The sequence below is a fragment of the Tachysurus fulvidraco genome, chromosome 5 (assembly GCF_022655615.1).
Source record: "Tachysurus fulvidraco isolate hzauxx_2018 chromosome 5, HZAU_PFXX_2.0, whole genome shotgun sequence".
In the NCBI taxonomy this organism is placed as follows: Eukaryota; Metazoa; Chordata; class Actinopteri; order Siluriformes; family Bagridae; genus Tachysurus; species Tachysurus fulvidraco.
In genome coordinates this window covers 18,252,976-18,280,816 of record NC_062522.1, presented here as the reverse complement: position 1 = coordinate 18,280,816, position 27,841 = coordinate 18,252,976, and the positions used below count along the sequence as shown (strand labels likewise).

Below are 27,841 nucleotides of genomic sequence, written 5' to 3'. Positions count from 1 at the left end.
TTCGTTTTGTTTACGTTCATGTCATTGCTCGACTTAGACGAGCCCTTAGCTTGTTCCACCTTGTGAAGCAGTTACTGTCCTGCTACTGAATCGAAATCTAACAGAAGCCAACACCTGATTAGCAGAGCGATGCCTTCTCTTAGAGACGTTTATGAACATGGCTTGGATTTCATTGAGTTCTTGGGGGAAAGAAAAACAAAAACGGACAAAAACGAGCTTCGAAACATTTACAACTTAGAGTTCAAAAGGTTTTACTTTAAATCCTTCTGTTTATTCTGCAGGCTTGTTTGTAACAGATAGGTTTGAACATAAAAAAATATATAAGTGTAATTCCTAAACTTAATAGTTTGTATAATACTACATATAGTTCGAGTTATATGTTTAACAAAAGTACAGCAGTTGTCATTATAGTTTTGGGAAGCTCTGGGGAAAAGTGGATGACTAATGATGACTAATGCACTTATGATTGTGACTGTATTATAAATGTTTGTTTCCATAGGGAAGGAGGACCTAATTTTTCTAGGTTGGTTTATGCCTTGCTGTTTTTCAACAAAGCCAGTATAAGGCAAGGAAAAGTTATTCTGCATGCAAAACCTCAGGTAATAAGTTCACTTTCGCAGTGACTTTCCTCCTTACTTTTCTTTCTCGTAGTCTATCCTGTGTCTCTCTCTCTCTCTCTCTCTCTTTCACCTATTCACTCACTCATATACACTTTACCTCTTCTGAACGCTTACGTAGGTACGTATGTACTACTGTGACCAGTGGAGATCCAGGACACACTCATCGCCTTCAGTAAGCTTGAGACCTGATCATGCACACAGCACAGTTCCAGACTCTAGGCAAGGTTCCCCTCGGTCATCACCCAGTGTCAACCCCGTCCTCACGCCAAAAAGGCGGCTGGCTCAGGATATCCTTCAAAAGCTCAAGGCAAACAGGTAAAGACTAAAGCTGTTTCTGTATTCAGCCAAGTTAGCCAAGTATTCCCAACACAAAGAAGACAGATAGACTTAATCAACAAAACTATATATTTTGTATTGATGTTAAGTTTATGCATACAGATGTATCTTACAAACATATCTGTCTTCTACACGTGCGAGTTTTAAACTTTTCTCATTCTTGCAGACCTCAGCTTATCTCTGACAAGGGAGGCATCGAGATTACATCTTCCCCTGTGAGCAGAAATGGAAAAGTTGTCCTCGATATCGATCTTCTAGAAACAGTGCATGTGGTGAAATTCCAAATTGTAAACAAAGGGAAAAAGTGCATTTACTTCACCTTCTACACAGCGCTGCACAGGATACGTTGCTTCACTTTAGTCTGTGAGAGGAGAGTGAGCAGGGTTTCCCCTCTGCTCCTTTGTCCAGGTGAGAAATGCAACTATAACTCATTTCATATTACAACTGTATATACGAAACAAGAATATCAAGCACTATGGTAACATGATATTTCATTTCCATTCAATATTTAATACATGATGGGGTGTGCTGTGAAAGGAAAATTTTAATAACAGGGTGGTGTGATGTGTTTCATTCTTCTTATAACACAGCAATTTGACAGCAATTATATTTAATGTTGTAAAACTATTACGTTCATGTTATAACTTTAAATCGCTATGAGTTATACATCTCTGAAGGTAATAAGGCAAAAAAAAATCCACAAACCACAACACTCTCTGTTGTGATGACTTTCCTTTGGTCGATAATTAAAGAGACAGTTTTACCTTTGTTGAGACACTTAAGACTCTTTCCAAAAATGGCAAATTAACATCAATAAAATAATGTATTAGATCAAGCATTTTAAATTAAGCCTGGTTTTCGCCTTGCAAGTGAAAAATCAGTCAATCCCATTCTCATCAGAAATGAGAATGTAACAGTGCTGCGGTATAAACACACGTTAATAACGCATGGTTTAGTTGTTTGCATGCGGTAATGGAATCCAGGGATGCACGGATCCAATAATGACTATTGGTATTAGGGTTGATTCTGAATGTGGGATCAGTCTTGGATTAAGCATTCAGTATGTTCTAACATCCATTTTATGCAGAGAATATATGTCTTGATTGAGACAACAGAGATTCTTTACCATTTTTTAAATAAATGTTTAATATACAACATGACTTTAATTAAAGCCCCGGTGAAATTCATTATTAGCTTTTAACTACTAGCCATCACATATTTCAATAGAAAGAACAATATTGGTCAGCAGAGGAATTATTGAATTTCCTTGGGTATCAGGTACATTTTTTTGTATTTTTAAATAAGCAATCACACATATGACATTTTGCAAAAGGTCAAAGAGTGCTTCTGAGAATAGTATGTTCAGTATCAGATAGTGGCCAATGTTGTAGACGCACATACTGTATAAGTATTATACTCAAAATAATAACGAACAAAGGATTGGTGCATCAGCATCTACAAGTCTGATTGAAAAAATAATAGTAAATTAATAAATTTTTTCTTAAAATCTGTTAATGTCTGCCAGGTGAGAGCTATGCAGTTGAGGTGAAGTACCAAGCTCGCCACTATGGCTACTTCCCTGCCACCATGTACTTTGAGTTCTGTCACGAGTCCGCGTCTTCAGACCCTCCTAAACCTTTCTGCATTGTGAGGGAGATTGAGGCAGTGGTGCACACTAAGCTGGGCACTGAGCTGGGCCCAACCAGTCAGTATAGAGCCAAACAGAAAGGGCAGAAACGCCCTAAGGAGAGAGTGGTGGAGGAAGGAGTGCCTCCTGAGAGGTAAGCTTACTGGAATGTAGACTACATGTTCAAAGAACATAGGAAAAATAAAGAGTGGATTACAAAAACTAGCTCAAATGGTGGAAAGTTCAGTTGCTTTGCCAAGTAATAAGTAATCTTTTTACCCTATTTAATGATTTTATTTTTGGTAGATTACATTTTGAATGGCGGAATATTCTTTCTACTCTGACATGCCAAATATGATTTGTCACACCAGTCAATCACAATACAAAATTTCCCAACGGTAGCCTTTAGATAATTTGTGTGCAACACTAATTATATTTAATGGATTTATGTGAACCGAGTGCAATTATTCTTTCCTTCTTCTCTGTTCTCTGCAGCAGCATGAAACATCCTTTAAAACAGGCCGTAACACTGCCAGTCTACAAGTATTCAGCTTACCTGAAGAACTTGGTCCAGCACTGGGATGCTGATATCGAGAAACTTTCCCCTACAGCCAGGCAGCAACTTCTCAGAGTGAGGTGAGCTTCTGCCAATCAGAAATATTTATCACTCATGATCTTTCTACTTAGCAGTTGATGACTCATGGACCCAGGCCAAGTCTAAAAGGCAAAAAAACTCACAATTAAATTATCACTTAATTTCATTGTAAGCTAAATTTAAGGATTGTCACCAAAAAAACCTCTAAGGCTCATATCCTCTTCATAGAAGGTATAAGTGAACATGCTACGTTTAGAATGTGTTTTGTTGTAGTACAAAATTAACATTTTAAACTGTACAGAGAGCATAAGCAACAATGATATATATGTTACCCAGATTTTCATGTCTTAAAGCTAATAGACATGTCTATTGTCCATAAACATAGACATGTACATTTTGAATATGTTTTACTTATCTTGAACTGAAATCCTTTGCACATACCAAAAATGCACTAGTACATGTTACCATTGCTTACTAAAGTTTTTTTTCGTGTTCTCAGAGGTGTGTTGGAGTCACCCCTGTCTATAAAGCAGTATGCTGAACATTTTCACCTTCTTCTACACCTAGAGGAGATTCAAATGGAAGAGGATATAAAGAAGTATGATCTATATGACCAGACCTTGAAACAGGACAAAACTAACAAAAGCCTACTAGTACTACAGGCGAGTGCCAACTTTTTCAAGTAAAAAAAAAAAAAAAATTGGTGTAGCAGGTATAAAAGAGTAGTGTTCTTTTAAAAAACTATTGATTTATTTCTTTACCAAGGTAATTTAACACCATTTGGAGTTTGGTGGGTTTTTTTTTTTTGTCTCTTTGTTCTCAGGTACCTGGTGTGGCAGAGAACAGGCCGTCTGTGCTAAGAGGAGATAGCTTGAGTGTGTATTTGTCTAAAGAAAAGAAACAACCTATCACTGTATATAAAGGCTATGTTCATCGTGTGGAGCTGGAAAGTGTTAAGCTGGGATTTTCTAAAAAGTAAGAAGGTCAACAATCTCTGAGAATCTGTATTTTGTTTCGCTATGGATTTATATGCTACAGTTAGATCCATTTTTTTGTAGGCTTGTACAGAAGTTCATTGCCAATATGAAGTTCAATGTGGAGTTCAGCTTCAATCGTTTCCCACTTAAACTCCAACATCGAGCTGTAGAGCTGGCTGCAAAACACAGTCTGGGAGATGTGTTGTTTCCCACTCACAATGGAGTCGAGAATCCAGGATTGCCAAAGCTGAGGTCACTTAGATTCAATTGTTAACATCATGTAATAATAAACATTTGTTGAATACAATGTAATTATTGTGACCTTATCTGCTGTTTTGTACAGGATGTACAACCGAGATCTGGAGACTAACCCTGAGCAGAAGGTGGCTGTGCAGCACATATTGTCTGGCCAGTATAAACCTGCTCCCTACCTGATTTTTGGCCCACCTGGCACAGGAAAAACTGTTACTCTGGTGGAAGCCATAAAACAGGTCAGTCATTACATATACCTATGTTCTGAATGTGCATGATTGAGAAAGATTGCATCACATACTTGACCTTGAATTTTGGCTTTATGTATCAATCTAGCCATTCTTCAAGTCTAAAATCATATTCCTAGATAATAAAAAGTCTGGTGGAATTTCATAGTACTTAGAGTATTCCAAAAAAGCAAAAGGACAGTCAGAATAAAGTGTTTCACTGTTGAAAACCAACGGGGTGTTTTCATGTCTGTGTTTTTTAGGTGAATAAATCTAGTGCTGATGTCCACGTTCTGGCCTGCGCTCCTTCTAATAGTGCATGTGATCTGCTGTGTGAGAGGTTGCTGGGGTTCGTGGATAGCCATCGTCTATTTCGTCTCTATGCCAGCAGTAGAGACCCCTGTACTGTGCCACGGAAACTACTGGTATGCATTTGTGCTTTATAATCAATCTTGTAAAATGGTTTGTTTTGATATTATTTATCTAAATTTATCTCTGGAATTGTGTATCTGACTACAGAAATGCAGTAACTGGGATGAAAGTCAGGACAGTTTCATCCTGCCTTTAAAAAAAACTCTGATGGACTACAACGTCATTGTGGTCACGCTCATCACTGCCGGAAGGTAAAAGCTTCTATGCCCTAAAGTGTTTTACACTTAGTATAGCCAGATTTCATATAGTAGTTGCTTAATGAACCTAGAAACTTTATTTCTGTGTGTCGACAAAGAATTTTATATTACATATGATTGTGAAATAAAAAAATTCAATGTTTTACTACCAGTCTTACCTCTACGAATGACTTTCATATACAGTAGTATGATCCATAATAGTGTTCCTGAGACAATGCTGTACTGTGTTCAGGCTTGTATCTGGTGGCATTCCAGTGGGCCACTTTACACACATCTTTATAGATGAAGCTGGACAAGCCGTGGAACCTGAGTGTGTTGTCGGAATTGCAGGTAAGTAAGTATGACAGTCTGTTTAAAAGTGCAATATGATTTTTATTGTCATACTGTATCTTCAATAATTTTTCCTCAGGTCTTCTCCATCCCGAGAAGGGCCAACTGGTTTTGGCTGGAGACCCTAAGCAGCTTGGCTCTGTCCTTAGATCTCCACTGGCACAACAAAACGGACTGGGTAAATATTTAAACATAAACTATTCCACACTTATTCTTTTTTTACATGTACACTTTGGAAAATTTGCAATTTTAAACATACATTTTTCTGTAATATACATGGGTGTGAAACAGGGCTTTCACTGTTGGAGAGATTGATGACCCAAAACTCCCTCTATCAGAAGAACCAAGATGGATGCCAGGGTTATAACAGTTGCTTTGTCACCAAGTTACTACGTAACTATAGGTGCCATATTAACTCCCCCTTTGACTTTGTTTCCATGGTTATTAATATCTTCTTATACTGAAGCTAATTAATGTTTATATCATTAGACTTATTTTTTTGCAGATCTCATCCTGCCATTCTGAAAATACCTAATGAACTTTTCTATGAAAATGAGCTGCAAGTATTTGCAAATCAGATGGAGCGAGAGGCTTTCTGCCAGTGGAAACACCTTAAAAAACAGGTTCTTCAATCTAATGTTTTGTAGCCGTTCCCATGAGATATTTTAACACTTAAAATATCACCTTTTAGCACCTAAAATAAAATATTTGTCTGTTCACAAGGTAATGTTATGACTACTTATGTGGAGGATGTGATTTGTTATGGTTACTCTGTGCTGAATGTTCAATTTGGCAACATGGTGTTGTTGACAAGGGCTTCCCAGTGATATTCCATGGGGTGATGGGAAAAGATGAGAGAGAAGCAAACAGTCCATCCTTTTTCAATGTGAGCGAGATAGAGGTCCTCATCGGCTACCTCAAAAAGCTCCAGCTAAGTCAGGGGAAGAAGGGTCTGCCAAAACTCAGTGCCAGTGACATTGGCATCATTGCTCCCTATAGGAAGCAAGTAAGCTAAGCTTATTTTTTAGGTCATTTTAATTTCTATGTAGATAGATTATTGATTCACTAACATAAAAATACATCTCATTCTCAGGTGGAGAAAATGCAGAAAGCTCTCAGAACAGTAAGAGAACTACATCAGTGGAAAGACATCAAGGTTTGACACCTTGTCCTTTGGAATTTGCCTATATTTATTGAATTGAAGTTATTTTGGTCAACATTGGTTACTTACTTATTGCTGATTATGTGAGAAAGTTTACATCAAGATATTACTTAAATGTATATTCAAAATGTTGTACCTGCTTAGACATTTTTGCATTAACATGGTTAGCTTTACTGTGAAGTCAGTGAGAACTTGGTATTACAGGTGGGCTCAGTGGAGGAGTTCCAGGGGCAGGAGAAAATGGTGATCTTGGTGTCTGCTGTCAGAAGCAGCAACAGCTATGTCAAGATGGACCAAGACTTTAACATTGGATTCCTTACGAATGAGAAGGTATACCAGTTTCTGTCCTGTTGGTGGGGCTCACTCGATAAATAACTGATTACTTTTGGGACAGTAACAGTTTTCAACAATTCAACAATTTCAACAATTCAACAATTCTATAGTAATGTTCTGAAAGCTGTAAGTTTTCATTATTTATTCCTTTATGAGAATGAAATAGTTGGTTGGATATCAGTAGCTCTTCTGTGTCTGAACCCTTACTCTTTTCCCACAGAGATTTAATGTAGCCATGACCAGAGCCAAAGCTCTGCTCATTGTGGTAGGAAACCCTGTCATCCTGTCGAAGAATCCCACCTGGCAGAGGTAGGACACAATATTATTAATCTTAAACTTGTAGGACACATTTATACATTTCACAATTATTCAATAGTTAAATCCAATGTGCTAAGACCAGTGTAAACCTACCTCCATGGCTTGTATAAGTATTCATGGGATGGGATGCTGTAGCCTAGTGGTTAAGGCGTTGGGCTACCAATCGGAAGGTTGTGAGTTTGATTCCTACATCCACCAAGCTGCCACTCCTGGGCCCCTGAGCAAGGCCCTTAACCCTTAATTGCTCAGTTGTGTTAAAATGAGATAAAATGTTAGTCGCTCTGGATAAGGGCGTCTGCTAAATGCTGTAAATGTATTCACCTCCTTGAATTTTTCACATTTTGTAGTATTATACACTGAAATGGGTTCTTTTGTGAATGATTTATTCACAAATAAATCAAGTTATGCGTTATAGCACTACAATATATAGAAAATAAAAATGCACGAATACTTATGTAAGCTACTATATAAGTTTGTAGATATGTAATTATTGTGCTACACAATATGTTATACACCTCAGCCTATGACCCTCAGACATATAAACCAGCCTATGACCAAACTAATGTGGTCAGTGGTGGTCCTTATGGCAGTCCATTTCTTCCATTTCTATATTATATATATATATATATATATATAAGTATGTATTGGTTTTGATGACCAGACAGAACTCTGTATGCATGTTAGGTTTCTTCAGTACTGTGAGCAAGAGCAGGGCTACATCGGATTTGACTACAAGGACTTTGAGGGGGAGGATGATGTGGCGACTCGGCTAGCATCTTTAAAAATCCACAACTCCGCTGATGGTATGTATCTTGCTCAGAATTATTCCCGTTGTTTTGCATTCTGTCTTCTAGGTAGATCAAAGTTATCAGAAAATAATGAAGTGAAAATTCATTACGATACGTTTGGTAGCATTCAAGTCTGGTAGTGTGTAGTGCATATTATCATACGTCTTCTTGAGTCTCATGATGTGTTGTGCAGCAAAAACCATGGTGAAGTGTACATTTATATTTTGTCATGTACAGTACTAATGCAACATTTAAAATGACAGAAATTTGGGAATGTACAAAAACGATTTTGTCTTTTAATGTTTTAAACGGGGGGGCATGGTGGCTTAGTGGTTAGCACGTTCGCCTCACACCTCCAGGGTTGGGGGTTCGATTCCCGCCTCCGCCTTGTGTGTGTAGAGTTTGCATGTTCTCCCCGTGCCTCGGGGGTTTCCTCCGGGTACTCCGGTTTCCTCCCCCGGTCCAAAGACATGCATGGTAGGTTGATTGGCATCTCTGGAAAATTGTCCGTAGTGTGTGAGTGAATGAGTGTGTGTGTGTGTGTGTGTGCCCTGCGATGGGTTGGCACTCCGTCCAGGGTGTATCCTGCCTCGATGCCCGATGACGCCTGAGATAGGCACAGGCTCCCCGAGACCCGAGAAGTTCGGATAAAGCGGTAGAAAATGAATGAATGAATGAATGTTTCAAACGAGAATGAAACCAAGATAAATCATGTCAGATTTTGTTCACCTTTAATGTGTTAAAGCAACCAACAAAATACAAGTGAAAAGAAGAGAAATATTTGTAGGGAGAAAAAAACTCCTACAATATAACTCTTACTTTGTTAAAGCACATTTTGCTTGTAATATAGCTTTTTAACAAAACAACTTTTTGGTTTAGAGTTTACCAACATAGCATGCCTTGATTAGGCTATTTTATTCCACTTTTCTTTTTAAAAAGCTGTGAAATTGTGAATGCGGCTTTTGTGCAGGACCCTATTTGCCATTCCACAGTTTTGCAATAAGATTTAAATCTGGGCTCTGATTGGACCATTCCAAAAACAATTGATCTTCTGATGTCATTTCATTGTGTACTTGAATTTGGGTCATTTTTGTGCTGGAAGGTAAACATTATTCTTCATCTTCAGCTGTCTAACAGAGACTTGTAGGTTTTGTGCAAATATAGATTGGTATTTGGAGCTATACATGATTTCCCCAATTGTGACTAGAGCTCCAGTACCAACTGGATAGGAGCAGCCCATACTTTGATGTTGCTTCCACCACTGTAGATATGGCGTTTTTGGGAGACCATCTGTCTTGTTTTGTCAATCATATCCTTTAGAATTGTGTCTGAAAAAACGTACCTTGGTCTTTATTAAACCATAACACATTTTGCCACATGCATTTTTTGTGATTAAAGTACTTGCCAGATATTCCTGGAACTCAGCTGCTATAGTTCTCTTTCTTCTGGTTCTTCTTTCAAATAATTTTGGAGGGATGTCTATTTTATTACTTGTTGATAATGAAATTCACATTGTTCTATGGTACAGCTAATGTTTTGTAATTTATTTTCTACCCGTGTTCTCATTGATAACATTCCACATTGAGATCCTATTCATGCTTTGTGGACCATGACTTCATCAGTCTACTGAAACCAAGGAGGCGTAAAAGTTCAACAGCAAGATCTTTATTTGGGGTTAATCAGAATCACTATATGGTGACAGGTGTATAATAATCATGTCTGAACATGTGATTGCTTGAGTCACATTTTCTATTGTAAAGTGGTGCGCATACTTGTGTAGCATTTCTATTTGTTTTTCATTTGAATTTTTTCCGTTGCTGTATCACATTCATGATGGGAAACGATCTGACATGATTTATCTTGGTTACATTTTTTATATCACAGAACCATGCATTTTGTTAACAACAATTTGTATGAGGACTATTGAGTTTCTATAGAAATCCTGAAGCGTCCATTCCACAAATCTCGGATTGTTCTGTCTAAAGGAAACAATGTTTAATAATTTGTCAGTCACCCCGAATGTAGCTCAGAAATAACCCTCACAACCACAGTGCAATAAATTGCAACCACAACATTGTATTATTTATTTAGAAGATCCAGCAGATTCTTTCTCAGTCTTTATCTATGACTCCTGGACTGAAACAAAAATGTGATCACAACGGTTTTCCACACATTCCCAGATCACCTCAAGGTCATTTTTATAGAAAGCAGCATTTGAAACTAAGTAGCTATTGTATACTCACCCCATCCTGTAGTGTAATAAACATAATAAGAAGGCATTTACATTTGCATATCATTAAAATGTGTGTGATTCTGTGTAGAAATGGAAGAGAGTGCGGTGCAACAGCATGTGCATCCAGAGTGGAGGAGTGAACAGTAAAAAATTCCCAGAGATCAACCTTCAGACTTCAGTGAGGAACTGAGAGCTGACCATTGCAGCACCTTCTAAAACTGCTGTGACGACAAATCGAGCAGAGCAAAACTTTCAGTTGTTAACACCAATTATATAATTCTTGTAATACTACTTGAAATATATCTTGATGCTCTTATGTGAAATACTTTTGCATTATTTTCCTACTATACTTTTCCTATTTCAACTAAGGTACCATAAATTTTAAAATAATCACAGATCATGTTCCAAGATTAAACAGTTTCTGCTTTCATGATTTCTTTATGCTAATTCTAGATCAAATCTTTGACTTTTGCAATATCTTTATATGGCTATAGCCTGTGTAATTGTTCTTTTTAGTCAATGTTAGATTGGGCTTTCTAAGTTTGTTTGTTTAGTTAATAGAATATAGGCTGCAATATTTAATCTTTTCTTGTCCATTACAGACACTACTTGCATTTTCTAAGGAAAAAAACAATGATCCAGAATGAGGGAAATTTCTTTTAATTAAAATCGTCTGCGCTTAACAAAGAACATTCTGTTAGCACATCACGTTCTTACTGGAGTTGGGCGATAAATGCAATAAAACACTTATTTTACATAAATATTGTCTACATTCAATGCTTCTCTCACACTGCCTTCTTAAGATTCTGAAAAGGCAACACACTATACAGAATCGGCTCGTTCCAAAACATGGCTTGGTTTTCGCTTCATTCAAATATTTACTGTATTACTAAGACATATTACAACATTTGCACATTTAACCCGGTTTGGTTTAGAATCGATTCAATTTAGAGACTTTCAGATGAAAACGAAGATACTTTAACATTGAACTGTCTTATGCAGCTTTTATCAACAAATTATCAAAGAAGCAAACACAAATGAAGTGTAGATATTGTGCTCGTTTATTTTGTGTGCTATATTAATTGCATGGTGCCTTTTAATTACTGAGCGAGACATCTACCTATCTTACACCTCTGGCAAGTTCTAACTTTAGAACGTTACCACGATTTGTATATCTTGCATTCTTTAGCCAACTAAAACTAGATACTACAGATGAAGAGCAGTTAATAAAGTTAACTGCTAATAAAGTTGTTACTTTGAATATTTACTACACAGTACATATAGGTTACTGAAGTAAGAGTGTAGGAAAACAAACAGCAGTGAGTTGAAACTTTAGCATTAATACAGTGCTGTGAAATCTGACAGATTTTTAATAACTCATCACCTGAAAGGGGCAGTAATGTAAACTATTGATATATCTTGCTAAAATCTGTATCTGTAGATCATTCTTGCGAGCAAGAAAAAACAAACAAAAGACAACAGTAGTACAGAGGCTTCAGACAACACCGATGTGACTGGCATGCAAGACTATAGAACACCTCTTATAATAACGTAACACCGGCCCCAATAATACATTCAGTGCTTTTCCCATGGTGAAGACGGCCAACTCAACAAGCAACTGAAGGCACAGAGGTAAATAGGATGTGTGTAGACGTGTGTAAAATGCACTTTTGGAAAAAAAAACCTTTATCTTATGCGTATATGTTTAGATGCTATATTTGTCGCTGTAAATGTTCAAAGTGTGCCCAAGGAGACTGTTTTAATCTAATGAAATTTTTATGCCAGCCTTTGGGTTCTCCTGCTTGTTTGACTGGTTACACACTGCCTCTGCATACTGATCAGAGTACAATAGAATGCAGTCTTAGGTACTGAAACGAAGATCAGAGCAGTGTCTATGGTATAGGTCAGTCTAAATCCAGTGTAGATTTATCAATGGCACCAAGATGTGAATTTGTGCTTCCTGTACCTGTCTGTCTGATGAATACCAATGTCACGTGCTATAATAGTACCAATCATTGAACGTTATTCAATTGTATAGTTGGCCATTACACCCATTAGTAGTGAAGAAAGATCAATTAACATTTCAAAGAAGCTCAAATAAACTGTAAATTACATTCAAATCATTGCATGAACGCACCATTCTTTGTTAATTAGTAATCACCTCTAAAGTCTGTGAGCAGTTCAAATGAAAAGTTCAGATGTTACATCTAGAAATAACAGCTATGATCAGGGCAGTGAACAAACAAATATGAACAAAAAATAAAAAATACAGCATAGTTAGATCTTACTCAGGTGCAAATCTCACATTGTAACAAGTGTTACAGGCAAATAAAACCAAATAACTGAGGCATATCTTGTGCCAGCCTATATTACTGTCAGTCTTGGTCCTTTTGATGCATATGCGATATTCAGTACAGTACACAGATGCTGTTTGGTTACAAATCAAATGTTCTTTCGTGGGCCGTTGAATGCCAAACGTTTCTAGACGTCGGCAGATGCTTCTGCAGGACTCTATAAATCCCCTCACAAGATCAAGCAGCCACCCCTCTTTTTCCTCTTCCGCACTTGCAGCGCTGCCCTTGTGGCCATTTCAAACACTTCCCTCACCCCATCCTTGGTCTTGGCTGAGCACTCCAGGTAACCAAAGGCACTAATGCGGTTGGCCATGTCACGCCCTTCCTCTGGTTTAACAGGCTCCTAAAATCAGACAGATACAAGAGAGATGTTGGAGGACATTTTACTCTTTAACAATTATTTATAATGATTAACAATTACATCATTAATTATAATGTTTTGAGCATGGGCTGATTTTATAAACTAATACATTGTAGCTTGAAATACATAATACTGACCTCGGTATTAGCTTAAACAACTGCATATAACCAGAATTATTTTAATACATTTTGTTCTAAAAAAAAAAAAACCCAACCCATTTTATTACAGTTAATAAAAGTTGTTCATTATTAGATATAGGCTAAGCATTTCATAGACCATTTGACTAATACTGTATATTGACCAGGAAGCTGTTGACCAGTCAGGACAGTATTGGAAAGAAATCTAGCAAGGCATATGATAAAAGATGCAGACTAAACATACCTTGGCCAACGAAGCAAGTCAATTTATTTTGCTTTACGTAAATGTCAATTTGATATCAATTTGTATGTAGTGTAGCAGAGTTTGCTAAATTTTCAAACCCCACTCCCACTTGCCCTTGAAGGAATTTTCTTTACTGTCAATTGAAATCTAAATAAAATCATAGTGAATTCTGTTGTGCCGAGTGTTTGCTTTGAAGGTATTGAGGATATTCTTGCCGCACAGAATTGGCAGTAATACTAATCACATAAGTGCTTTTTAATGGGGCTGTTTTAAGCAATGCTGTGGACTACAAGCAGGGAGCTACCTGTTTCATCTTAGCCAGTTCTCTCCGAGTGTGCTCATCATTCCGCAGGTCCTTCTTATTCCCCACCAGAATAATGGGAACGTTGGGGCAGAAGTGTTTAACCTCTGGTGTCCACTTCTCTGGAATATTCTCTGAAGAAATAAACATACATAATTTGAGCATGACAGTAATAATTCAATCTCATTAATTCCATTTCAATCATGATCTTTAATAGACATTAAATTAGAATTCTACCACGATTAAAGTTTCTCGGTATACCAACAGGTCCTATTGTTTCTGTTAAAGCTTCTGAGATGATGGAAATAAAATCTAACTTTTTTTGACATATTATAAGAATGTCTAATCTGTAATTTGATGCCTTTTGGAGATTTTTCCATCTTTTCTTGGCTTCTTTATGCACATTAATACAAATTTTTACCTGGGGTGCCCAAACTTTCGAGCCCCACTGTATAACCAGTATCACCTGCAGCAGATTTGATAAACCGACTTTTCTTTTTGTTTTTAGTCGCTGCAGTGAGTCACCAAGACAAATCAGAGCTCAGACTTCCTGCTCTTCACACACTTAGAGAGAATATGACCAAGATGTCTCAGCTTTGATAAGAGGAATCAAATGCCTTTTTAGATGGTCTATGAGAGCATATGAACAATTAAGATGTTTATCTGTTAACCATAAATCTAGTACTGCATCAACATAGCTGAAATTGCTATGAAAATCCTGCACATGACTCAGTCATGAGGAAAAGTCATCTGAGCAACATTTACTGTAACTGTACAATAACTGTAACTGAAAGGAGAAGAAAGAAAAAATCTCAACAGCAGGGACTCCTTATATGTCCAAAGCAGGAAACCAGAATCTGATAACTTGTGTACGAGAAAGACATTTATAGATAAACGAACCTAAACTGTCAGGACTGTCGATGGAGAAGCACATAAGGATGACATCTGTGTCTGGGTAGGAAAGTGGTCTAAGGCGGTCATAGTCCTCCTGACCTGCTGTGTCCCACAGTGCCAACTCCACCTGTCAATCAAAAAGCAAAGGAATCATGGTGAGGTCCAACAACATAGCAGAGTGAAACCTTCGTTACCAATCCGGCTATCTGGATTCCATTCACCCATCTTAGACTTTCTCCACTATGTTAATTCCTTTCATACTATTATTATATTTTAAGCAACCACACACAAAATAGGGTGCATGTTTTGCCGTGAAACTACTGGTTACAACTTCTGCATCTCTGTGTGTGGTCTTGTCCACTAGGGGGCAAAAAATGAATAATAGATGAAAGAAGAAGGCAAGCCAAATGCGTTTCAAGCGGTAGGAAAGGAAACTAGTTGATATTCCAAAATATTTATAGATGCTGACAGGCTGAGCAATGGTCCCTTCTCTCTTCCAGCCCATTTCCCAACATGCACATCAGCACTTTATGCTTGTTTAGTACTCATTATAACTCCACATCAGATTTATGCTAGAGCTGCAGTAAGACTAATGAATAATATTGGACAGAAATGTAGTTTTTATTTTCTATTAATGTTAAGAAGGACAATGAGATCTAGAATGTATGCGATTTATGAAAGGTGGTCAATTTCACATTCATAAAGGAGAGGGAAAAAATCCTCTGCTTTTATACTGCATCATTTAGGGATTCATCCGATCCACATATTTGATTTGGCACAGGTTTTACACCAAAACGCCCTTCCTGACGTAACCCCCCATTTTTTATATGTGCTTGAGAGATAACTCCTCAGTGGCCGGGGTTAACAATCCTCACACTGACCACCTTAGATTAGTTTTAAATTAGTCTTAGATTAGTTTTACAGGTGAGTAATGTGGTGCCTTTACCTAAACACAACCGAAATAGAGCAATGCACTTTGTGTTTAGTTGTTTTCCTTTTGCTGAGAGAATGCATCACAATATCTGAGAAAGAATATTTCTTCTAGTGCGCTAAATAAATAAATAAATAAATAAATAAAAGGCTAACCATAGGTGGCACATCCGGCGTGCAGAGCAGCTATGTTGTGGACTGGTGCTCCTGACACTTAGTCAATGACACCATCAGTGTTCACAATTGCGCTTAGTCACAAACCACTAAGACTCACAAAAACATTATACAAGTGACTAGAATTTAACAATTCATTCTCAAACCTGACAACCTCAAGACTGGAATAAAACGTCCTTCAAAGTTCTTATGTGTAGAGCTATAATGTGGTCATGGGTTCAATCCATGAAAAAAAATTCCAGTTTCAGACAAGTGGAACATTTCTTTTTTTTGTAAGCTCCAATTGTGCTTTATGGTATTGTAGACTACTTATTTTTGTATCCATAGCTCTTTGGTTTGTTTGCTATGGTAACACAAATACAGCATAACAAATGGACTATATTTCTGAAAACTTCAGCCCATGGAATCAGGATATAGTTAACAGCAGATGTTCGAATGAAAATAGGTTTTTCACAAATGGATGATTAGAAGAATCAAACTGCTCCCTTGTGGCCATGTATGTATGTATGCATGTATGTATGTAATTTAACATCATGGCAGCTAGCATGGCTATTTTCAGGAGAGAAACAGGTTCAAATGTAGTAAAATATGAAAAAAAAAACACAAAAAAACAAAATTAAATAAAACAAAACCCCCTAAAATTTCCCTAAAATGAATAAAAACAAAACTAAAACTAAAAACCAAACCTAAGCTAAATCTAGCTAAATGCCTACACTTTGGCATGGAGGCAATAAAATAAAGGAGGATAAAGGAGATAAAGGATCTTCTCACTTGAGATTTAGTAAGAGCTCTGACAGACTTTGCAAAGCTGAGTCATCCTTTGGGAGGAAACTAGTGTGACCGACATAGGAACAGCTTCAACCATCCATATCCTAATCTCATTCTTTCTATGGACATCATTACACGCTGTGGATGAGCTTACCTAAAAACATTGCGTATGCAAGCAGAGATTGTGTTATTGAAACACACAGATATAAAGACACGTCATTTTCTCCTCACTCAAGCTTCAGCAACAAACATTAAAAAAGGCAGAGGCAGGAAAAAGGAGCTATATTTAGAGACAAAGAGTGGAGGAAGAGTATAGAAGGCTTGGCTTTGGCCGGAGGGATTTTGGCTGAGCTCAGAGTTTGCTACGAGTTAGCAACGGTTCTAAATCTCATGCGAGCTTGCTGTCAAGCAGGGTAGATTCTGTGGAGCTTAACCCCACACAGAGAAAGAAAGAGGCAAAATGAGAGCAACTCTTCCTAATGTTTAGGCAAGATCCTATACAAAAGAAACAGCATTTTCCACCCCAGTGCTCTCACACGTACACACAGGAAATGAACTGACCTGTTTATCAACCCATGAGGGCCACTGGGAGGGGAATATCCACACAGCCATGTTCCCAAATCAAGCCAGGAAACAAGCAAGTACAGCCATTTCCTGTTATGGCCGTTCTTCACTTGTCCATAGCACTAGCCAGTAAAAGACTAGCATTATAAGTGTCCATTAATGGTGGGAAAATGACTAATACCTCAAATCTGATGGGAGATTTGAGCCTTATTCAGGATTTGCAGCTTGGTGGTATGTATGCTACATGCCTTCATGTCAATATCTCATGAAAATCACACTCTGCTCTTAGATTTGGACTAAGTTTATCATAAGAAGGATGTTTCAGAATTGCACCAATAGGCAAAAAAAGGATTTTTCATTGGTACGTCAGTTCTGTGGTAAAGCCCTGAAGTATACGGAAATAAATAGACATTTTTATTTAATGTTGAGGTATAAGATGAGCATTACGTATCCAGAATAATGCAGAAAAATGTAGTTCTTGATTTTTGCTTTGATACAGAACATGAAACTGAATACAGATATTTTAAAAAGGAATACTCCTATTAATTTGGTTGTCCTTGTCTAGGCTTGCAGGGCCACACATGATCTCTGACAAGAATACTTGTCTTGGTTAATTGTCCATTTAAAAGATCGAACATGACTTACCTCCCCGGATGTTAAAAAGTGCACAGACTACAGGAAATCAGGGTGGGGAAGCCTGTGGGTGTAGTTTGTTTCCCTGCAATTCACTGCCAAGCTTTCCCCAAAAAGACCATTTCCAGAAGTATACTATTGTTAGAGATCCTGTCTAGTCCTTAAGTAGCCCTAATTAATTGCCAAAACTCACCACTATATATCATTTTATAAATGTTTATTTAAAAAATATAATAATCCACACACCTGTTTGCTGTCCACCTCAATGTCAGCAATGTAGTTCTCGAACACAGTGGGCACGTAGACTTCGGGGAACTGATCTTTACTAAACACTATTAGTAGACAGGTCTTTCCACATGCTCCATCTCCCACGATCACCAGCTTTTTCCTTATGGCTGCCATGCCTAGAAAAGCAAGAGCAACATTTTCTACATGTTTATATAAGCAGATTTTGACAGGTACAACCAAAAATAAACAGTGAGACAGATTTGAGACTCTTTACCAAAAAGCCCTTAGCATTTCCATGCGAGGCCAAAAATCAGCATGCCACATAACATTTAAGCTGTTCCTGACCTTTCTATACGTTGAAACCCACAGCTGTATTTGTGTGCGTTTTATTTAACAACCACCTTGCCAATGTCCGGGATTGACAATAGCTATTCATAAACACTGATGTGTGTGTGGGAGGAACATGCACATCCACAATAATGAGCACCGGTAAAGAAACACTGCGTACTTTTAATCACCCACTCCCCACCTCCTCCTAAGATCTGAACACATTTACACGCACATACAAAATGCATCACTTGCCACTTGTTACATTGTTCTGCTGATTGCAGAAAATTAACTATTTTTAAAACTTGGTCCAAAATGCATTGCAATGCTTCGTCCACCCACAACTGAAGGTTTTTGTTTCCGTTGACCAGAAAGACAGTAAGTAACGAAAACACTTCCACCCTTCACTGGAAAGAAAGAGTGAGGAGGCTGTATAGGGTTGTACTATTGGTTCTCTATGCACAGATTGCACTCCCACAGATTTACATTTGCAGCATAATTGGATTCAGTTTAAAATCAATGAGCTCTATAATGTGCATTTCCTAGTAAAACAAATGTTGCACAGGCATCAGGATTTTTCAGATACTCCATAAAGTGGCTGTTTTTCACAATTCACACAGCTAACAGATAAAGCACAAGGTTATCTAGATGACCCATATAGCAGAAGCTTCAAATTGAGACCGTATCAGTGTGCATCACAGTAAAACACTAGCCAGGTGAAAAGCTGAAGCACTTTAGAGTCAGAAAAACAACTGTAGTGAATACACGAGTGCATACTTGAGCAATGACAAAGTCACTGACAAAACCACTTTGAAGGCTACCAGAACACACCCTACATGTGGTTCAAGCCGGAACAATTTTTATGAAATGCAAAATGCTCAGTTTTGGAAGCCGTATACAAAACAGACTCCCAAACCTTGTACACAAATTGAGATTTAACAATTATGTTTCTGTAAAAGATTGTCCAGGTGTCATTATATATGCCAACTACATGTGATCTTTGAGGATAGCAACCTGATCAATACACAACTGTCAGACTGTATATTTATATAATCACACCCTCCAGTCTCACCAAAATGAGAATGGGTTCCCCCGAGTGTGGTTCCCCTTAAGGTTTCTTCCTTTTCCTTCTAAGGGAGTTTTTTTTATGTATGTTTATTATTGAGAATAAATACAAACACATTTAATAAATAGAAGACTAATATTAATCTTGAACTTTTGTATTATATATATTTTTTAATTATCTTCTGTAAAGCTGCTGTGAGACAATGTCCATCATAAAAGGTATACAAATAACTTTGTGTTGAACTTTGTACAAGTCTCACACAACACTAGAGGTGTGAAAATGTGTTTGGTTAGACCGCATACAAGGTTACATTTGTGAACAAGGCCAAAACACAGCATCTTGAACTGGTTTTATTGCCACATAGTAAGATGAAAGATTTGACAGAATTTTTTCTCAAATGCATCATGCAGGAAATGGGATAGTAAAATTTAAAATTAGATAGATTTGTTTGTCAAAAGCATCATGTAGAAAACGAAACACACTCACAGAGTTGGGAGTTCCCTGCAATTTCCATGAATCTGTCAAATGCCACTGTAACTAGAAATCCATTATATACTGTTTACACATTTGACTGACTTTTGTTTGAGTCATTCCAAATATTTTAGTTCGGTTTCACAAAACAGACCTGTAAGAGTTTCACAACGAGCCAGTTATTCTGGTTTAAAAGTACAACACAAGGGAAGTGTCAGTATGGTGGTAACCACACATGTTTTCTATAAAGTGTGCTCTGTAGGACATGTTCAAGGTCCTACCCATGTTGAGTTATAATATCAAATCCATTCAAATTTACTTCTGTTTTTTTTTTTTTTTTTTTTTTTAAATCGCCACCTTAATTTTAGCTCAGTTTAATTTGATTTCTTTATCACATTAAAAGATAAAAGAAAAAAAATAGGATTGGACTAGACAGACATGACTGTGGTAAAGTAAAATTTCCTGGAACCTGAAAAGAGGCTCCAGAGATTCCCAACCTCTTCTGGGTGACACTAGATGATGGGAATATAAATCATTATGGTCAAGAGTGAAGGCAAAAGTGTTTAAAGGATGCACAGTATGAGCACATTATCAATAAAAGTCTTGACATGAGCACAGGATAGTCTTAATGATTAAGGAGCAGTTCTTAAGTACTACTCTACAAGTCCCCCAGGTAAGATTACCCACTAAAGTAAGAGCGTTCTAGGCCATAAAGGATGTTGGGTAGTGAACATGTGTCTACAGGCTACAACATGGATATTGCTTATATTGCTTATACTTACTTCAGCTCCAGGCAGCATACTGGAATTGCAGTTATATGAAGTTCTAAAGATTCTCCAATAGCTACAATCTAATGTGGCATCTCATTGTGTGCAAGTCGCTACAAGTAAAATTTGTATTTGTTGTCTTCGCTCACATGTTTTCCATGAACTAAAGCCGGATACAGCGCGGCATTATGAGCTTAGTTTCCCTACAATGTCGCAGAACAATATCTTTATTACATGGGGAAATTTTGAACTTTGGACACCCCCTTGTACCAAGAAATAATAACTGTAAACTGTAACGCTTTTGTTAAACACAAACTTGGGCTGAAGGAAGCAGGCAAACTCTAATCACCCAGTCTGATTACCTTAATACTTCAAATGAGTTCTTATTGGACATAAACAGTATACAGAGGTGTCTGAATACTTCGTAGAACCATGCTTTTAAAATGATCATGCAATCAGAAAGATATTCATAAGAAGTTAGGTATTGCATTCACCACTTTTCTTATTACAAGTAACAGATGTGGTCAGAAAGTGTGCGACACAATGGAACTATATTCCTGGAGATTATTTAAATAAAGGGGATATCTTTGTGGATGTTTCCCCATTTCTAAAGTATTAAATCGAATAGTATCCTTATACATGTTGATGTAATTTTATACCTCTCCCTAGCTGTGTGATAGGTTAAAAATTTCTGTCTTGTGATTGCTGCTTCCTGATCATTGCCTTGCCCAGTTTCTACACTGCAACAGTTTCGTCTGTTTACACTAGTACATAAAACGTAAAAATTCCCAAACACATACTTTTAAAATAATTTCCTTTTTAAACACTTGATTCGGCTTACTATTAAAATATCACCCTGACTTGAAATTGCCAAAATTGTATTAGATGTTTAAAGACACCTACAAATGAACATGGACCAATATTTTACATAAACTATAAAACAGAGGCAAGTTGTTTTCAACTACAGTTGTTAAAAAATGACTTCACATGCTGTACAAGGGCCACAATAACAAGAAGTAGAGAATCCACTCACTCTGGATGATGTATACAATTGTTCTTTTGTTTTTGTCCAGACTAACACACTATCTATTTATTTCAGCTGGTAAGGGTGTGGACATTAGATCACTGCTTCCCAGCCCAGGTCCTGGAGTGCATTCTGTTTTTTTTTTTTTTTTTTTACTTTTTCTCCCTCTGCTACATTTAACCTGCTTCTACTTTCACAATGTCTTTCTGATTCAACATAAAACAGGGAAAACACAAGCAGGGTGACAGAACAGTTCAGATCACAGCTTGGATACTGATGCGAACCCAGAACAGTGTTTATGGACTGCTTTGAATCTGGGCTTTAATCTAGCCCAGAGGTGGAATACTATTCAAAATCCAAACAAATGATATTAAAATGAAAACAGAATCTCATTTGATTTTACAATGTATACTGCAATGTCACATTTCTCTCTCAGTAAAGCACTGCAATTGTGAAAAAGTAAAGCAAACTTTTATTTAATGGCTGCCCATGTACACAGTGAGGAGTGTCAATACTATAAACTTTAGTATAAATACACAAGGGTGTGAGTGAAAACCTGAAACTCGGTAGGCAGGATATAGGGCATATAGCTCCATATTTTGTGTGAATACCAGCAGCAGCCATTAAAGCAGGATGTTTCTGTTGCTGTGTTTGAACGGTCAATCATCTAAGATGTAGGGCAAGAGCACACTGGGAACCAGTGAATTAGATCTTTCCAGTGTCTTTACTAGGCCCTGTGTAGTGTTTGATTTCATCACTCCTGCAGAGAGCCCAAATACTGCCAAGAGTCAGGCACAAAAGACCCGTGATGTGGAGAAACAGACCCTGTGATAGAAAAGATGTACAGCAATGTCTGTTTGCTCACAAGGATGTAATTAAATTAAAGGCCACATAAATGGTCCGAATATTTTAAATAACTTTTGTATTTTCAGTTTTAATGCCCGTTTGTGAATTAATTAGAGGCTAATCATTTGACAAAAGCAGGCACCAGCTAGCAAACCACTCTGTGTTATATGGAGCAACAGACTCATTTGATGGTAACCTACTTGTATGCCCTTTTTTATGTTTGCATCGACAGACATTTGGAGTCATACACCAAAGCCATAAGTGAAAGAATATCTGACAACTGTACAATAATTTTCTGGAATTCGTGAAAATAAACAAATAAAAAAAAAAAAACATTACTATTCCTATTAAGAAACAAGTCAGTGAGTTATCTTCAACTAGGTTTTCAAACTTTTTTCAAAGGAGCCAGAATACACCTCATCAAAATACCCAAGGGTTAGTGTCTCTCTTTCATGCTGAAGACATTTGGGTTTAAAAAATATGAGATTAAATAATCAAATTTCAATTTCCTGATATTGATACTTCAGTGTGTTCAACTTAAAAAAAAATTTGTGGAAGACCTATTATTTAGGTATGTAGAAGTACTGGTACAAATAGTCTTAAAGCCCATTTAAAGAAGTACATTACATTTTAGTTGCATTGGAATAAATGCATCCTGCTTGTCCACCGGTGACATCACCATACTCTTGCATTCCGTTTTGTGATGTTTTTCTAGGCTTGAACTGTGTAAAACCTTTCACTTTTGGGGTTTTGGGTCATTTTCTTGCTTCATGGTGACATTCCTCCAAATAAGATGGAATACATTTCTCTGTAAATTGCTTCTGCAGACATCTACATTCATTCTGTGGCTACGATCATGTTAGATCATCAATAAAAATACAACCATGAATGCTCAATCCATGACACATTTACCTATGTTTTGGATCATGAACAGATCCTTTCTTTCTAGACACGCTGTATTTTTCTATCACTTACCGTATTTTCCGCACCATAAGGCGCACCGGATTATAAGGCGCAGTCTCAATTACGGGGTCTATTTCTGTACTTAACCCATACATAAGGCGCACCGTATTATAAGGCGCATGCTAAAACATACGGTCTACAAAAAAAAGGTAACGGAAGCAAAACAATGAGTTTAGTGGAAATTTATTCTACTATTTAACAATACACACACAATATTTTTTAATCAATCTTCTCCCACAAATCCATCAAAGTCCTCACCTACCGGAGGCGTGGTCGATGTAAGCGTACGTACTGTAAGTATTACGTAATGTTCTCCAAATGGTTTATCGCTGCCAGCGTACGTAGTGTATGTATTACGTCCCTGTGTCAGTGGGAAATGGTCCGACAGTCAATCAAGCGAAGCGCTTACCAAAGTCACACAACAACATTTTTACAGATTTTGGAACTCAGTGCACACATAAGGCACACAGGATTATTAGGAGCACGGCCGATTTTTGAGAAAAATTAAGGCATTTAGGTGCGCCTTATAGTGCGGAAAATACGGTAATCTTGGTTAACTATGATTCCAGAACTTTCTTAGTTCATCTTTGTGTTTCCTCGTAAATTCCAATATGGCAATCAGATTCTTACTGATGAGTGGATTGTGATATGCCCTCTTTATTTCTTCTCCTAAAGTATTCTTTGAATGGTGGATTGTGAAACCGTCACCGCCTGCCCTTAGGATGATGTCACAGACTTTTGTTTTTGAGCTCACACCAAGAGTAAAAAAATAAAAAAAATCAAACGAACAGAGCATACCTGGGCAACAACATTTACATTCACAGCATTTGGCAGACGCTCTTATCCAGAGTGGCGTACAAAAGTGCTTAAGTCTCTATCATTGGATGCATTACCTCTGGTTCAGTAGGTTACATACTTAAGATACCATGAGCCTAAATCACTGTTCAAAGTTTGTTTTTATATACAACAAACAGGCAAGAAAGTGCTACTTGAAGTGTTTCGTGAATAAGTAGGTCTTCAACAAGAACAAACACCTGTCAGTTACTTTCTTAAAAATGGGTGGGTTTAAACAAAATGTGTCTTGTTCGAAGTTGTTCAACATGTCTGAATCTATATGTCAGGAAATGAAAGCTGAAATTCTGGTCCATCGTCTTATTCTTCTATTAACCTCAAACACAACAAAGCAGAAAAAAAATAACTGACCTCACTATTGCGATACTTACAAATTGGGGTGGAGACATTCAGCTTTAAGGATATTTTCAGGGTATTTCTGTTAAAATTAGACTAAGGTTGTAGGAGTTACTTCACTTTTTTAAATATGTGGTAGCTGTATTTTTGGAGACCAAAAGAGTTACAAAATAAATCGATTATTACTTGATTACGAAACCGCTTTAGAATTAGCTTTAGGAGTAAAAAACAAAGTACTCTTTTGAGACTTCACAAGAATTTCCATGCCAATGGTTTCGAGTTATGTGTTAATAACCCCTTTTCAATGCTAGTTTTGTGCTTTTTGTCCATAGAACTGACTAAATATCATTATGCAAACTAATCTGCAGGTGTTAATACAGACTGCTGACACGGTCATAGACATCAGGCTGCCCATCATACACAAAGAGACCTTGCAGGCAAGTTAATGGCTGTCCTAAAGATACATTTGGACCCGGGGGGGCAGACTTTGGACACCCCTCATAACCAAACACTGATTGAGAACTTGTTTAACTTTCCATTTGATCCTAAATCAACAGGTCTTTGTGTGCTCCTCACATGTGCTCGGTACAAACAGAGTTCTATTTCACGATTCATTGTCTTCAAACGACTCCAATTTAGAGTTACATAATAATTCTACAGTATAGGGCCTCGAGGACAGCTCTATGGAAATAAACTGATCTGAGGCCAGTGTTAGTGAACCTTAGGACTTCAAAACAATACAGCTAAACTGATTTTAACAACTCCTGGCTGTCAGGATGATAGTATTTAAGAGCTCTTATCAGCTTGCAGCGTTCCCAGGTCACTAGTTTGGAAGTTGACCTAGTTCTTGCTCTTCCTCATGGCTTAGCGGGATGTTTTCCACTGTAGCTTTGGCCTACACGATTTTCTACTACGACAAAGCAATTAATTTATCGTTTCCATTGACCGTCCTTGTTTCAAACTCACACACAAGAACAGATAGTATTTGCTTTATTTCAGCGTTGAGCTCTCGTCTAGCTTCTCGAGCACTTGTGTGTAGTTAGTAGTTCGAGGCGGTCCAAACAACGCCCTGTGACTGCGACAGGTTAGTCCGCGTTCGCAATAAACAAATCCTCTCCTAACTGTAACACGGCGTTAGAAGGACATCTACCACTAAGACGACCACACGTTCGACAGCGATAGCGTAGTAAAAGATTGAAGCCGATTTAGTAGCTTAAGATGAAGCAAGCAGGATCCTTGTTTACTGCACTAGACGCGACACGGAAACGTTAAAAAAAACAACCCCTAACTATCTCTCCAAGCTGGGGTTGTAGGTGAAGTTGTTTTCGAGCCACCTTTACTTACCCCAGACTGCTAAAAACGAACAGGTGGTCTTCAGAACATCGCCCTACTGTTGTTATGATAGAAAACTAATTACAAGAGAAAAGGGCAGTTAACGGACCAATAAGAAAGCTTTCGACCACACAGCTACTTTCACGCACCGACACCGCACAAAAAAACTTGACAATCAACATTCACAACTTCCTGACACATTTTAAATCTATTAGTACCTTTATCTCCGTGGTTTCGTGATGTTCCAGTACACGATTGCAGACCTTCGTTCCTAAGTTTCACTGCAGCGGATCACTGAATATCTTGGACTCTGCTCTATTGCTAAGAAACGAAGCTGACAAACAATAACCCCGCCCACATCATGAAAAAAAATCACTTGGCGATAGGTCGTAAAATCCCTATTGGCTTAGGAAGCCGTTCAGCCGTTAGGAATTTTTTTCAGCCCCGCCTTCATTGCCGGCGATAATAATGACATCATTCCTTACCGACGGTAAAATGAGGCTTCCTGAAGTAATGAAGAACTGTTTCGTAAAGCTTTTCACCACAGTGCACAGTGCTAGTGGCATCTGGTGGACAAAAATAAAAGAAATTTCCAGCATGTCAGTGGAGGCTGAAATGGGCTTTGGTGTTACAGTATTTACAACAACTCAGTACCAAAAATAAATGATCTGGCAACACTGAATCATGTATATGCCTTTAACTATACTTATTATAAGTTATAGTGAACCTATTGAGTAAACACAGCCATATTTCATTATGAGTCAGGGTTCAATTGAACTGAACTGGCATTAACTATATATGATGGTTCATTAACTATAAACCTAATTTCTATTACTAATTCACAAATCTCCACTTTAGTTTCAGAGCATTCACACGTGGCTGTTAGATATCAGTGGTCACGTGTTTACAGCAGACACTGATAAAGCCCTGATATATATGGTGCTTCTTTAAATAACATGTATTTTATTATTATGTATTTTTCTTTTTTGTAGTTCAGCTGGGTTTTTTTCACAGTAAACAATCTGCTATTTACTTTTTTGTTTTCATTTAGTTATTTGCATGCCATACGGCAGACACTAGTAATTATGGACACCTCCCTTACTTTATGGAGACCCTCTAACTTATAACTAAGAATGGAAGACAAGCCAAGACCAACAGATAAAGCAGAAAACACACACAAAAAAACAAAAGAGGTCTATTTAAGAGCACTGAGAAGCACCATCCAGTGAGTTTTTGGTTATAGTATTTGGCTAAATCTAAGCAAACAATACAGCCCTAAACTCAAAATAATTTGCATTACTTTTGTCAGCATCCCATCAGCAGTAAGAGGTGGTGCTTTGAATCATGAGCAGTTCCTTCTCTTCTCCATTGGCTTTTGAAAATACTCTAAACCTTTTAGCTGCTTGCTTGTAAGTGAAAGAATGAGGGAATAAAACACACATGCTTGTCCATGGAACAGCTAAACAGCCAGGTTAATAATAATTTGTTGGTCCATTAAAGGTGGTGGTGGTGTTGGGGGATCTTATGCAGACCACATAAAAAATTGATATAATTCCTATATAGTTCACCCAATAGAAGCTTGTTTCTACCTCGTTTTGAAAAATAATAACAGATATTTGCGAATTAATAATTGCGACAAAATCTCAGAATTCAGACTTTTTCCCTTGCAATTCTTATATTTCCCTCAGAAATGCACCATACTGTATATTTCATCATTCTAACGTAATTTATCCCAGTTACTTTTTTTGCTTGCTGTATGGTCATGCATAACATTATAGAGTATTATTTTTGTTGTGGTTTCACAAATAGAGAGATCCTAATTTTATTGGACAACATAAAGCT

At 37.4% G+C, this 27,841-nt stretch overlaps 2 protein-coding genes across 4 annotated transcripts; one reads left to right on the top strand and one right to left on the bottom strand.

The window, feature by feature from the left end:
- Positions 1-43: 43 nt before the first annotated feature.
- mov10a (Mov10 RISC complex RNA helicase a) lies at positions 44-11,188 on the top strand. Of its 2 annotated transcripts, XM_027146771.2 has the most exons (22): positions 47-248; positions 500-599; positions 739-935; positions 1,123-1,364; positions 2,482-2,737; positions 3,079-3,219; positions 3,678-3,840; positions 4,002-4,153; positions 4,237-4,407; positions 4,499-4,646; positions 4,898-5,059; positions 5,154-5,257; positions 5,496-5,593; positions 5,673-5,771; positions 5,885-5,996; positions 6,099-6,216; positions 6,408-6,599; positions 6,687-6,749; positions 6,960-7,085; positions 7,309-7,397; positions 8,091-8,209; positions 10,516-11,188. In XM_027146771.2, the coding sequence occupies exons 1-22, from the start codon at positions 130-132 to the stop codon at positions 10,572-10,574; spliced, it is 3,030 nt and encodes a 1,009-aa protein (XP_027002572.2). In that variant the 5' UTR covers positions 47-129; the 3' UTR covers positions 10,575-11,188. The 2 variants fall into 2 exon arrangements, 1 of the variants encoding a protein (XP_027002572.2); XR_007140548.1 differs by lacking the exon at positions 10,516-11,188 and having other exon boundaries at positions 44-248; positions 6,960-7,214; positions 8,091-8,143.
- Positions 11,072-26,374, bottom strand: rhoca (ras homolog family member Ca). 2 transcript variants are annotated; one of them, XM_027146775.2, is made up of 5 exons: positions 26,218-26,374; positions 18,034-18,191; positions 14,725-14,845; positions 13,828-13,958; positions 11,072-13,124 (listed from the first exon to the last, which is right to left on the bottom strand). In XM_027146775.2, exons 2-5 carry the CDS (start codon positions 18,187-18,189, stop codon positions 12,951-12,953), a joined length of 582 nt encoding a protein of 193 aa, XP_027002576.1. In that variant the 5' UTR covers positions 18,190-18,191; positions 26,218-26,374; the 3' UTR covers positions 11,072-12,950. The 2 variants fall into 2 exon arrangements, with proteins under 2 accessions (XP_027002576.1, XP_027002578.1); XM_027146777.2 differs by lacking the exon at positions 26,218-26,374 and adding an exon at positions 26,012-26,032.
- Positions 26,375-27,841: the final 1,467 nt, after the last annotated feature.

Coding starts and splice junctions, on each gene's coding strand:
- mov10a (XM_027146771.2), top strand. CDS start 130: ATGCCTTCTCTTAGAGACGTTTATGAACATGGCTTGGATTTCATTGAG. Junction 3,841..4,001: donor AAAGCCTACTAGTACTACAG/GCGAGTGCCAAC, acceptor CTTTGTTCTCAG/GTACCTGGTGTGGCAGAGAA. Junction 5,060..5,153: donor CTGTGCCACGGAAACTACTG/GTATGCATTTGT, acceptor ATCTGACTACAG/AAATGCAGTAACTGGGATGA.
- rhoca (XM_027146775.2), bottom strand. CDS start 18,189: ATGGCAGCCATAAGGAAAAAGCTGGTGATCGTGGGAGATGGAGCATGT. Junction 14,846..18,033: donor TTGAGGTGGACAGCAAACAG/GTGTGTGGATTA, acceptor TTTGATTGACAG/GTGGAGTTGGCACTGTGGGA. Junction 13,959..14,724: donor CGACAGTCCTGACAGTTTAG/GTTCGTTTATCT, acceptor TTATTTCTTCAG/AGAATATTCCAGAGAAGTGG.